This window comes from Pseudoliparis swirei, chromosome 10, assembly GCF_029220125.1.
Source record: "Pseudoliparis swirei isolate HS2019 ecotype Mariana Trench chromosome 10, NWPU_hadal_v1, whole genome shotgun sequence".
NCBI classification, from domain to species: domain Eukaryota; kingdom Metazoa; phylum Chordata; class Actinopteri; order Perciformes; family Liparidae; genus Pseudoliparis; species Pseudoliparis swirei.
The window spans coordinates 16,816,467-16,829,909 of record NC_079397.1 but is presented as its reverse complement, the minus strand read 5'-3'; the positions used below and the strand labels follow the sequence as shown (position 1 = coordinate 16,829,909).

The window sequence follows — 13,443 nt, the reverse complement described above, 5'->3', positions numbered from 1 at the left end:
AGGTCAGCAGCCCAGTGGGAGATCAGAGAGAGAGAGAGAGAGAGAGGGAGAGAGAGAGAGAGAGAGAGAGAGAGAGAGAGAGGAGAGGAGAGGAAACGGCAGCACGAGAGAGACGATGACAGCTGGATGTACCGAACACTCACATGCCCGCTCCTTCACTTCCTCTGCTCCTCTCGTCCTGCAGCGCGGCAGCATCATGAGCGGGGGCGCAGAGGGGGGGCTCCTCTCTCCGCCGAGGGGGTGAGGAGGACGGAAGGAGAAGAGGATCACGGAGAGGAAGAGGGGGAGAGGACCTGACAACAAACTAGAGGGGGGAAACAAGAGGACGCTGTGATTCCCTCCACCCTCGTCCCTCTTGCAGAGCTCTTCGTCTTCTTTGTCACCTGCCCCCCCCCCCCCATGTCTCCCAAAGTGAGACCCGCCGCTCGGGGCGCAGGCCGCCTCCTCTGGGTGCTCCTGTGGCCCCTGCTCTGGGCTCTGGTGCCAGCCGGGGGCTCCACGCTGAGTCCCGGGGACTCGCAGAGCAACGCCGCCACGTCGGCGCCGGAGGACTGGACCGGCACGGCGATCCGGCTGCAGCCAGACCTGCAGGCCGAGACCCAGGGGCCGACGGGGGTTCTGCCAACTCACAGCACCACCAGAAACTATACAGGTCAGTCAGTCCTCTCCCCCTCCTCCTCTTCCTCCTCCTCCTCTTCCCTTGTCATCTTTCTCATATGAGTCGAGGTATTCCAGCCATATGCCGGAAGTGGAAAAAGTTGAATTCAACATTTAAAGAAAAATCTTGTGTGCAATTAGAAGTAAATTGAAGTCGGCTCATGTTCTTCACTCTGGATAACAGACACAACTTTAAATGAATTGTGCAAGTCATCGCGAAGCTTCTTACATTCGTTGGTTTGAGCCTCTCAAGTGTGCAGAGGAGGAGTGGGTTGTCTCTTTGTTGACTGTAGATTGAATATCTTTGTATTTAGGAATGTCGTTTGGACCAAAAATGTGTCAACTTCGGAAGTTCCGATAGGTGTTTATTGTATTCACACATATATATATATATATATATATATAGATCTCGAGGTGATGCTGCAGTCAAAGACAGTTTGTTCTGTCCAGGCTGGAGTAGCTCGGCCTGAAGAGGAAGCTGCTCTCTCTCTATCGCTCTCTCACTTTGCATGTCTCTCTCCCATTTACCTTCCCCAACCTCTGTGTCATTTGTTGATCTTATTGTCTGTCACTTTGTCTTTAATGTCCTTCCTCTTCTCTCTCTCTCTCTCCCTCTCTCTCTCTCCCTCTCTCCCTCTCTCTCTCTCTTGTTTTCCACCATTTGTTCTGATGTCCCTCGGCCCGCCCCATCTCACTCGCATAGCCCATACCCTCACGTGCGTGCAAAAATAGCCCACAGCAGAGGACAAAATGCAAGCGACATGTGCCTAATACACACGGCACACAACACACACAAACACAAACACACACACACACAAACACAAAAACACACACACACACATTGGAAATGGACGCACTCGGCACCAATCTTCTTAAAGGTTTAGCGAATAAACAACACAGTTGCTTGTTTCATAACGGCTGCTCTGTGTCCGGAATATCAAGAATAAGCACTTTATACTTTAATAACACACACACACACACACACACACATCGGTGATCAGCTGGATTGCCACATGCACCACATGCATGAATTACACCAGACCAGAGTGCTTGTGTGTGGCAGTTACCCAAAAAAAATCCATAACCTTCCGCATTTTCAATGCACTTCTGATGATCAATTATTTTCAAAACACGGGATAAAGTTGACAAACGCAACGTCTGGATTCCTGCAAACACCATCGACCACGAGAGGACTTTCTGTGGGGACGCATTGTGTACCTGAAATGACACACACACACACACAGGCCAGGGGTACTTCTGTCAGCCACACATTTCTGTCGTCGCTCCTGAGCCCTACAAGCTCGGTGAGCTTCAGACAAAGAGGTCCTTCTGTCTCCTGCATGTCGATCCAATGCGGTTGCTGGCAGGGACTCAACTTCATTATTACCTTCCCACGGCTTACAGAGCAACACACACGAGGTCGTGAAGGTCACGTCAAACCACAAGCGGCGCCTTATCAACGACAGCGGCTCGGCGTTTTGGGAAATACGCCTTTTCTCTTCATTGCCGATATCGCTCTCGAAATGTAGCTAGTTAGCTTAGCTTAGCGCAAAGACTGGAAACGGCGATACATTTAGCGTGGAAATACGAGAGTGGTGTCGATCTTCTCGTCCAACTCTCGGGAAGAAAAAGGATGAACTTGTTTCCTAAAATGTCAAACTGTCGCTTTGAAATAATCACAAGAAGGGGACATTTTCTTCAAATAGCAGAAGTAGCTTGAACATCTAGCCACTCTGCTCATTCCAATAATCTGGAATTACTTTATTGAATATAAATATCTCAAAAGCTAACAGCGTCAGATGCTCTTGTGCCATCATTTCAGATTTTCAGTTTCCTCAGGTTTCTTTTAAGTCTATCCATTTCCAACAACTTGAATTAAATGAAATTGCATTCTGGGAAGAGTGTGATCCAGTGGAGCTTGACCCATACTCATGTCATTCTGGTCACATGACATCTATTGTTCATCTGGTCTCATGACATCTATTGTTCATCTGGTCTCATGACATCTATTGTTCATCTAGTCACATGACATCTATTGTTCATCTAGTCACATGACATCTATTGTTCATCTGGTCACATGACATCTATTGTTCATAGTCACATGACATCTATTGTTAATCTGGTCACATGACATCTATTGTTCATCTGGTCACATGACATCTATTGTTCATCTAGTCACATGACATCTATTGTTCTATCCATCCTGGAGAGGGATCCTGCTCTGTTGCTCTCCTGAAAGGGTTTTTTCTATTTCTTGGGAGTTTTTCCTGATCCGATGTGAGGTCAAAGGTCAGGGATGTCTATGTGTACAGATTGTAAAGCCCTCTGAGATTTCTAGTTTGTGATATTGGGCTAGATAAAATAAACTGAATTGAATCCTATAGCCAGGAGTCAGGCTATCTCATCCTCTGATTTGGATGATTCTTTGTCTCCCCTGACCTGTGGCTGTTCCCTCACTCTGTGCATGTGAACGGTTGTGTGTTTGAATCTTTAATGCAGAAAGCCTGATCTTTATTTAATCACAAACTATTCAGAGTGCTTCCCTGACAGAGACCAGTGGGCAAGGGGAGGGTTTCAGAGAAGAACACAGCAGAGTGGATGTTTGGTTGTCTGCGTCGGGTTGCCAGGTTCTGGAGTCCAGAAGTATGTGAGCGACCTGCTGGCGGCTGAACGCCGTGAGTGGCAACCCGCGATGGCAGAGAAGCTTTTCTGAATGTGAAGCGAACTGACAGAAAAGAGCACACACAGAACACACACACAGAACACACACACAGAACACACACAGTCAACACACACACACAAACGCAGAGCTAATGAAGTCTCACTCTCTGTCAAACACACACTACCTGGACATAAAGTGCCATTTTTAGACACACAAGTTGCTTAGAAGCTGATGAAGTTGAGGTGAAAAAATAATCAGCAACCCAAAACCAACACACACTTTCAATATTTTCAGGCTTTAATACAATCTTGTATTGAATCTGGGCTCGACTGGAGGTGTTGTGTTTGTTCACTCCACACTGGCGTCGTTCTTCTTCTGTTTACCGCAGCGTGCCGACGGGAAGGCGGCTGTTACTTCAGTGTCTCCGGGTTTGTAGGGATGCAAAGCTTGGCGTGGCAAAAAAAACAACGTCATATGTTCAATATTTTATATGCCTTTATATATTTTTTTTTTATTTATTCATCTATTTATTCAATTTTTTATTATAAGACAAAAGACAATACATAGACATAACACCTAGAGGACGACGAAACAGTGGACAAAACATCATAAAGTCAGAGTATTGAGAAAAAGGAAAAATAAATAAATAAAAATGCATGTGTACATGTGTGCGTGTGTTTGTGCTTTTTCATTTATTTCTTATTTAAAGAAACAAAATACATAGATGAAGGCAGATGTATATGTATGAGCGTATGCATGTACGTGGAATTGAATTGGTTTCCAGGCAAGGAAAAAAATTAAATAAAATGAATTAAGATGAATTAACTAATCAATTATATGCCATTACAGAGGTTAAGGCTATATGTGTGTGTGTGTGTGTGTGTGTGGTGCATCTGATTCAGGCTTTCAAATGGTCATATATTTCCTCTTATCATAATTTTTTTTACAATACTGTCTTTTTTTGAGCACATTTTATACACTCATCGGGTATATCTTTATCAAAGTTAATGTCACACCTACTCATTAAAAAGTGTGCGTTTTCAGTGATTTTAGTTTGAAAAACTAAAAATCCCAGCAGTTGGCCAAGTCAACATCAAATGTTAGGCTTCAAGACCGCAGTCCGCTAACCAATGGGTGGCGTCACAGCAGCTCTCCAATCACACGGGGTTTCCTCTGGTCCGTGACCTTCTGTTTTGCGCCCTCAGGTCTGTCCTGTATCCCCGTCCTGCCGCCACGCCGGGGTTCCTTCTACGTGGAGAGCGGTACGGGCGTCTCGATCGGCAGCGCGTTGGCCTTCTGGTGCAGGGAGGGGTACCAGCTGGTCGGCAGCGACAAGATCTACTGCGATGTCCGCAACGGCAAATCCCAGTGGAGCAACTACCTGCCGGTCTGCGAAGGTGAGCCTCTTCGTCGGGCCGCCGGCGAACCAAGACGTTCTCGGGCGTTTGCCGATGAAATAAATGTTTTACCTAAATATAATGTGTCACCTCCACTGCACAGCGATCCCCAGACCTGAGGACCGCGGTCTGAGAGTGGCTGTGTTGGCTTCAGTGGTGAGTGGCATCGTCATCCTCGCCATGTCCCTGTCCTTCCTCATCTGCTGCGTGCAGGAACGATCCAGTCGGCACCGAGCCAAGAAAGACGGACGCAGCAGGTAAGACCGGAGAGAATACACAACCTGTGATCGAGGTCACAGGTTGTGTATTCACAGCCGCTAAAGTTGTCTTCTCCTCAGGCGCCGAGACAAGCGCTCGTCCCGTCGCGGCGAGTGTTGGCTGGAGAGAGAAGAGGGCGAGTGGGAAGCTTTCCCTCCTCCCAAGATCTTCCATCTCTCCCAGAGGATGAACCCCCGCCTGGCTCCAGACAGCCCGCTCTACCTCACCGGGGGGCTCGGTGGATTTGAGAACAGAGGATACCAGAGGTAAGCCGGAAAGCGTCGCTTGAGTCTTGAGAAAAAAAAAGAAGATCCCGCACTTTCGTTCGCAACCTTTTCGGCCAAACCGACGGTTGGATCCCTCGGGACCTTCGCCTAGAGATGCCCCGCCCACTCTGCGTGCAAAGGTGCGGGGAAATTCACCCCCTCTGGGAGTTTGTCTCAATAATTGCCAACGGCATTCGTTCCACATTTAGTTCCACATTTCAAAGGAAGAAAAAGAAAAGAACGACGGTGTTTCGCAATATTTAATCTCTGTACAAAGTCGTGTTCTAGTCTTTCTCTCGAACCACGTGTCCAGGAAGTGACTCTATCAAACGTACGCAGTGAACTTTGAATAGAGATCTTGCGGTCTTGCAGATGCTTGTAGTTCACCATCAATATCAAATGCTCAAGAAGGTTTCTGTCTCTCCAATCCAATGTGGCAATCCACCGCTCAAAATCGTCTCCAAATAACGCAGTGTTTTCTATTAAACTACGTATTTGTGAGCTGACTTTAAAGATTGACGTCTTCAGTTGGAACCAATGGGCTGAGGGCCGCAGACAGCCGGTGGAGGGTTTGAGAGATGGGCGACCACCAACCGCTCACCCTGAGCTCTGTCAGCTGATACTCCACCTTCTTTCTTTCGTCCAGGAGTCAGGAGAGTTTGCTGAAGGCCTCCCTGCCCGGACTCTACCGCTCCGAGTCTCAGCTTTACCCGCACGTCGTCCTGCAGAGGGCGGCGACTCCGACGGCGCCCTCCGCCCCGCTCTACCTCCACCCGCCCTCTTCCGCCTCCTCGCCCGCCCCCCCGACCCAGGGTCGGCCTCACGTCGTGGCGCAGCACCCCGCGCCGGCGTACCCGCCCCACCCCAACGCGCCGGTTCCCGCGTACCACACGACACCGGCGCCCATCTACCCCAACCCGACGCCCCAGCGGCCGTGGCAGTAGCCACGCCGTCCACTTTCCACAGTTACGCGGCGTTGAAGCCGCCGGGGGGACAGCTTCACGTCCCTGTTTCCTCCCAGTTCTGCAAATGCAAAGCAAAGAGATGCCAGTGGAGAAGTTCCTCTGTTTCTGCACGCTTGCTGAACTCCTCCGGTATTTCGGACGTAGCAGGAACTGAACATTCTTGTCCTTAATTCTTGCCGAGCTGCTGCTGCTGCTGCGCTCCCTTTAAGAGCAGTTCTGTGGAGGAAGTCGAGCTTTCTTTTAGCCGTCGGGAATTAGAAGAGAGCTTTGGGTAGCCGGTCAACAAGAGAACACTGGAAGTTTTACTTTCAGGAGAACTTATGCAGTTTAACCGTTGACATTTATGAAGGATGTGATGACTCTTAAAGGACTTGGACGATGGTCGCCAATGTTTAGGCAGCTCAAATCTATTAATTGGTTATTTCTAAGAAAAGGATCCCTATCAGCCTTCCTGAAGTCCACATCGTCTACTCTCGACAGATACATATATATATATATATATACATATGAAATGTGACTGGTATTTCCTCCCCCAGGGAAGAGAGAACAGATGACGATGGCTTTATGGGTAGAAAACACACCGCAAAAAGCAGAAGAAAACCTCAGTTTCTATGGATTTAAAGACACATGTGATCGTTTTCAATTGACACTGCTCACCTGAATCTTTATCGACATGTCAATCCAGCAACTCATTCTGTCACAGGTGATGTTTTTTTTGTTTAGGTCATTCAGCGGCCATGGTGGATTTAGGATCATGGAGAATAGGACTAGTGCACATGACTGGAAAACTGAGCCGGGTCCAATAATAACTGCAAATAATTGAAGCAACTTGACTTTAATTAAAGTCTTACAGGGAGGTTCGGATCGTAAGTTGAAAATAAAACACAATGATACAGCAGCACTGTGAGGCTGCTGACCTTGATGCACCACACACACAGAGGTGCGCTGACATGTGGAGTTTGAGCAGCGAGATGGAGAAACATCTGGACCTCGATGACCTCTGACCTCCGATTGGCGTGACTTCTCAAAACGTCATCTGCAGCTTTTACAGCTAATGTGGATATTATTGCTTCGAATTTAATTTGTTATCTTTAAATGAATAATTAGCGGTTATCATTCCCATGGTCTATACTCTACTGTATGTAATTACAATGCATTTTAATCATAAACTCTTTGAAGAGCCCCTTTATGGTTGCGTTAGTAATTTCCCCCTCCAACTGTGAGTTGTTTTATTATAGAATACTCGAGTAGACACACTAACAAATCTGCACTTTACACTTTTTGAAGGGGGAATTTTAAACCTTTACTGTAATCTAATTGTTGTATTATAATAATAATATGAATAATAATACTGCCATTAAGCTGAATAAAGAGACTTTTGTGTAGTTGAACAGTTCATGGTTCAGCATGTGTTTTCAATATGTGATATTCTGACAACAGAGAGGAAAGAAAGAGGGACATAGATGAAGGAAGAGAGAAAAGAAGGACATGGACAAAGGAAGAGAGAAAAGAGGGACATAAATGAAGGAAGAGAGAAAAGAGGGATATAAATGAAGGAAGAGAGAAAAGAGGGATATAAATGAAGGAAGAGAGAAAAGAGGGACATAGTTAAAGGAAGAGAGAAAAGAGGGACATAAAGGAAAAGAGAAAAGAGGGATATAAATGAAGGAAGAGAGAAAAGAGGGACATGGATGAAGGAAGAGAAAAAAGAGGGACATGGATGAAGGAAGAGAGAAAAGGGAGATGGATGAAGGAAGAGAGAAAAGAGGGAGATGGATGAAGGAAGAGAGAAAAGAGGGACATAAAGGAAGAGAGAAAAGAGGGATATAAATGAAGGAAGAGAGAAAAGAAGGACATGGATGAAGGAAGAGAGAAAAGAGGGACATAAATGAAGGAAGAGAGAAAAGAGGGACATGGATGAAGGAAGAGAGAAAAGAGGGATATAAATGAAGGAAGAGAGAAAAGGGATATAAATGAAGGAAAAGAGAAAAGAGGGACATGGATAAAGGAAGAGAGAAAAGAGGGATATAAATGAAGGAAGAGAGAAAAGGGATATAAATGAAGGAAAAGAGAAAAGAGGGACATAGTTAAAGGAAGAGAGAAAAGAGGGACATAAAGGAAAAGAGAAAAGAGGGATATAAATGAAGGAAGAGAGAAAAGAGGGACATGGATGAAGGAAGAGAGAAAAGAGGGAGATGGATGAAGGAAGAGAGAAAAGAGGGAGATGGATGAAGGAAGAGAGAAAAGAGGGACATGGATGAAGGAAGAGAGAAAAGAGGGACATGGTTAAAGGAAGAGAGAAAAGAGGAACATAGTTAAAGGAAGAGAGAAAAGAGGGACAGTCAGGATTTTCAGGAGTAGATGGACGGAATTCATTCCGATTGAAATGAGGAGACTCGGATCCGAGTGAGAAACAGACATCAACAGGTTCTTGACGAAGAGGAGGGTCCAAAGCTGACGGCTCCAGCAGTCTGGGTCTCACGGTTCAACAACACAACGTTTTGGTAGCTTTAATAAATGTTCTCATGAAATCAGAGCTGCATCAATTCCAAATTCAAAAAAGCAAATCTCTATTTTCAAAGCAGTACGAAACTGAACCGCTGAATAAATTACACCGATGCTGCGTTGAAAATGAGACGCGTCTCCATGGAGACGGACGTGACCACAAGCATCGAACACGTCCAGTAAAATCCGTCAGTAAACACACTGCATGTAAAATGAGCTGCACTGCAAACACATGCATTGCTCTTCGCATCCAGGAACACCAACAGCTGCTCATTTGGAAGGAAGAGCAACAAAGAGGTCAGTAAAAGTGTTTCGCTTAGCTTTGATTTGATTGATTGCAATGTATTATTTAGATGTTTAACTTTAATTCATTCATGAAGATGTTTGAGATCCTCTGTCCTTCACTGCATGAGCTGTATCTACAATGAGTTACATGAGAATGAAGTTCAGGCTTTGTAAAGTTTAAATACTTTTAAATGTATTTTTTTTTTCTTATATACATAAACGAGATCAACTTGAAGGGTCATTTCAGCCAAATTACATTTTAAGTAAGGTTAGGGCCCGAAAACGTTCTGAAGATTATACAAGTGTACGTTATAGTGTCCTCAATATCACCCAAAACAACCAAAACAATGTGTGTTAAATGTTGGTATTTGTTAGATGTTTTACACACTTAAAAAAAGCCTGGGGGTCAAATTGACCCCAAAGAACAGCGATAATAATAATAATAACTTTATTTATATAGCACCTTTAAAAACAATGTTTACAAAGTGCTCCACAGAGAGTCAAAGCAAAACAAGTGGAAGAGCAAGAAACTAATATTACATTTTAAAGTATATATTAAAATAAAAAATAAGTAAATTAAAAACCAAATAAATTACAAATAAGTTACAAATAAATTAAAAACAGACAAACTAAATTAGGGGAACCAAAGTTCTGCATAAAAAAAGACAAGATCACTTCAAAGCTGTTCTATAAAAATGTGTTTTAAGAAGTGATTTAAAAGAAGTTACTGATTCTGCGAGCCTCATCCCCTCCAGCGATGTGTACAAGTTGTGTACAAGACATTGAAAACATATCATCATGTGAATGTTATGTTGTCCAGTTGTCCCAAATAAATTAGGAAAAATCATGAAATATGAATTTTAAAAAATATGTCAATAATTTATTTGGAGATGTTAAACATTGAATGGGTTCAAATTGACCCCAAAGGTAACAGGAGGGTTACATTTAGGTGGAATTTCTCTAGATTTTGAGATATCACCCTTCGGCCTCCACCTCGAAACAAAGGAGCTGAACAACTCTTCTATTCTACTGATTCTCCAGTATTCTACTCAGATCAACAATACTTGCCTGTGAATATTTACCATCCAAAGTATTCATATTTTACCCTGCACGGCAGTATCACGCGTCACATGAAAATCCACCTTGACGGGCTGAAAGTAAAGCGTTCAGCGCCCCGTCTGGACTCCTGGACTGTTGGTTCTGAACAACAATGAAGTAGTTCAGTTTGTGCGCGTCTTCAATCTGTTCGTTACACACGCCGTGATTGGTTAATGCCTTTTATTAAAGAGGAGAAAGCTCGAAAAAAAATCATGTTCCGGGACAAAAAATGAAGTGCACAAGTGTGAACGTAGCATAAAGGCCACGGGACCGGATGGGGAATGTTGATAACTCTCTTTTGACCTTGAGAATTCCTTTAGGTGAACCACCGTCTCAGAGATGACCAACATGTCAGAGTCAGAGGTCAATACCCCAGAAATCTCCGGTCGCTGTGAAGAAGGACGGTGGGACGTGATGTGGCTCGCCACGGACGTGTTCATCCTGATCACAGGGGGCGTGGCTAACGTTGCTCTGCTTTGGCTGTTTCTGAGGGAAAGGAAGTCGTTGTCGGCCTCACAGGTAGAGCGCTGCACAGGTGGAGCTGTGCTTGGCTTTGGAGATTACCAATGTGACATCGAGACAACTCGTATCTAAACCTTTGTCTTCCAGGTTCTAGGTTTGAACCTCGTCGTGATGGATCTGATCTATCTGTCTGAAATACCTTTCAACTTGATTTACTCCCCGAACGGAGGCGCCAACACAACTCAACAAGGTGATCGCCAAGGATAAGATTTCTTTTTAGGGGGTTGGAATTCATTATTTCAGTGATTTGCTGGTAGCTTCCTGAGTTGCCAATGAGCCCCTTTGATCAGCGACACACCGTCATGTCAGCGATGACCTTTGAATGAATGGAGAAATAGAGGTTACAAATAGAGGTTATCATATTATCATGTGTGTTGGACCATTCACCTTTATACACGACTGTTCAAAAGTTCTGGGTCACCCAGACAATTTCGTGATATAGTCAAGACATTGACGAGGTTAGAAATAATGATTTATATTTTAAATATGAATGTTGTTCTTTAAACTTGTGGCTCAAAGGAAGGCCAGTTTTATAACTTCTCTCACCAGCGTAACTGTTTTCAGCTGCGCTCACATAAAAAGGGTTTTCAAGGGTTTTCTACCCCTCTGCTAGTCTTCTAAGGCGATAACACAATGTACCACTAAAACACTGGAGATGGGCCTCTACACACCTCTGTAGAGACTTCATTAAAAACAGAGAATAGTCATTTACCACATTAACTCTGTAGAGAGAGGATTTATGATTCATTTAATGTTATCTTCATTGAAAAAAACGAGCTTTACCTTGAAAACAACATTTCTAAGTGACCCCAAACTTTTGGACGGTAGTGTATATCCACCTTCTCGTTTCACGTTATATAACTTCAAGTTATCTCCCCTTTCAGCTTCAGCAAAGTTTTTTTTTCTTTTTCTAAGTGACCCCAAACTTTTGAACGGTAGTGTATATCTCTGACCCAACAAAGTATAAACCTCACCCGAGAGGACGCAGGTCAATTGTGAGTAAGAAGTCTGGTAAAAAATGTCTCTTGAATAATAAATTGTTGTCTCTTTGTTCCGTGACTGAGGAGCTAGCGACAGCTTCCTAAGCGCCAGTCGGCAAGCCTGGTTTGCGTTAGCTTGTCCACAGCTAGCGAGGACTTTACATGCGGTCAGCTCGCTAGCGACACGGATGTGACAAGCAAATATAGTGACACCCCGTCGTGTTCGGAACACGAAGCTCCCGGCACTTCATGTTCAGTGAGACGCACCGATGAGACTTCCTGTTTTCTGTCTGTTTTTTGTTCAAACAATCTAAGAAAACACTTTGAATCTGTAGACTACTGCCTAATAGTCGTATGATTGTCTAATAGTCTTATTATTGTCTAATAGTCTTATTATTGCCAAATAGTCTTATTACTGCCTAATAGTCGTATGATTGTCTAATAGTCTTATTATTGTCTAATAGTCTTATTATTGTCTAATAGTCTTATTATTGCCAAATAGTCTTATTATTGCCTAATAGTCTTATTATTGTCTCATAGTCTTATTATTGTCTAATAGTCTTATTATTGTCTAATAGTCTTATTATTGCCAAATAGTCTTATTATTGTCTAATAGTCTTATTATTGCCTAATAGTCTTATTATTGCCGAATAGTCTTATTATTGTCTAATAGTCTTATTATTGTCTAATAGTCTTATTATTGCCTAATAGTCGTATGATTGTCTAATAGTCTTATTATTGTCTAATAGTCTTATTATTATCTAATAGTCTTATTATTGTCTAATAGTCTTATTATTGCCTAATAGTCGTATGATTGTCTAATAGTCTTATTATTGTCTAATAGTCTTATTATTGCCTAATAGTCTTATTACTGTCTAATAGTCTTATTATTGCCTAATAGTCTTATTACTGCCTAATAGTCTTTTTTCTGCCTAATAGTCTTATTACTGCCTAATAGTCTTATTATTGCCTAATAGTCTTATTACTGCCTCATTGTCTTATTATTGTCTAATAGTCTTATTATTACCCAATAGTTTTATTATTGTCTAATAGTCTTATTGCTGCCATTTTTATGACAATTTCTCATATACTGTAAGCCTAAATAAGCATTTATTTTTTATTTTTCAACAAAGGTTAAATGTTATTTCACAAGTTTCAAAAAGTGCCCCAATTTATTTTTAAATGCTCCTGGATTTCAGTCAGTGGGGGCAAAAATTAGCCCCTAAAAATATGTAAATTTCCTCCCCTGATAAAAGAAGTGTTGCACGTCCTTGTACGTTTTTTCCATGTGAAAATCTACTTGTTTTACTTTTTTAAATTAAAAATAGTTCTTTCAGTAAGATAAATGATCTTGCTCGCCCAATCCTCGATGTTATTCCTGTCTAAATGTTTTTTAAGAAAACCTTTTGCCACGTTCTAAATAAACCCTGTGATTGTCCTTTCAGTCGCTCTCTGGGAAACTCGGCGGGAACATCCGCTGCATCTGATGAGCGACATCTTCAGCATGTTCAACCTGGTCGGCTGTCCCCTGCTGCTGGCCTGCATGTGCGTGGAGCGCTACCTGGCGGTGATGAGACCCGTGCTGTACCTGAGAGTGAGGAAGATGGAGTACCGGATGGCCGTTTCCGCTGTGGTGTGGGCCTTCACCTGCTGCTTCTGTCTCGCGACAGGTACGTGTCGGGTGTGGAGTCTCTGTCCTCACATCACGTTTGAGGATAACATTGATTTAGAAAAGAAATCCACTGATTAATTACAGATTAATTCCATCCAAAGTGGAATTTAATGTTTTAAATTGACATTTTAATGCCACTTCAATTTGTTCTTCGTTTAGACATATAAACATAAAAT

The 13,443-nt window shown here is 43.2% G+C and overlaps 1 protein-coding gene across 1 annotated transcript; it reads left to right on the top strand.

The window, feature by feature from the left end:
* The first annotated feature begins 290 nt into the window (after positions 1 to 290).
* zgc:162331 (uncharacterized protein LOC793007 homolog) lies at positions 291 to 7,601 on the top strand. Its single transcript, XM_056425105.1, has 5 exons — positions 291 to 652; positions 4,525 to 4,716; positions 4,820 to 4,973; positions 5,055 to 5,240; positions 5,887 to 7,601. The coding sequence occupies exons 1-5, from the start codon at positions 400 to 402 to the stop codon at positions 6,182 to 6,184; spliced, it is 1,083 nt and encodes a 360-aa protein (XP_056281080.1). The 5' UTR covers positions 291 to 399; the 3' UTR covers positions 6,185 to 7,601.
* Positions 7,602 to 13,443: the final 5,842 nt, after the last annotated feature.

Bases quoted from the DNA above. Each gene is read 5' to 3' on its own strand.
- zgc:162331 (XM_056425105.1), top strand. From the start codon at position 400: ATGTCTCCCAAAGTGAGACCCGCCGCTCGGGGCGCAGGCCGCCTCCTC. The intron at 653-4,524 runs GTCAGTCAGTCC...TTGCGCCCTCAG, and splicing joins CACCACCAGAAACTATACAG to GTCTGTCCTGTATCCCCGTC. The intron at 4,717-4,819 runs GTGAGCCTCTTC...TCCACTGCACAG, and splicing joins CTACCTGCCGGTCTGCGAAG to CGATCCCCAGACCTGAGGAC.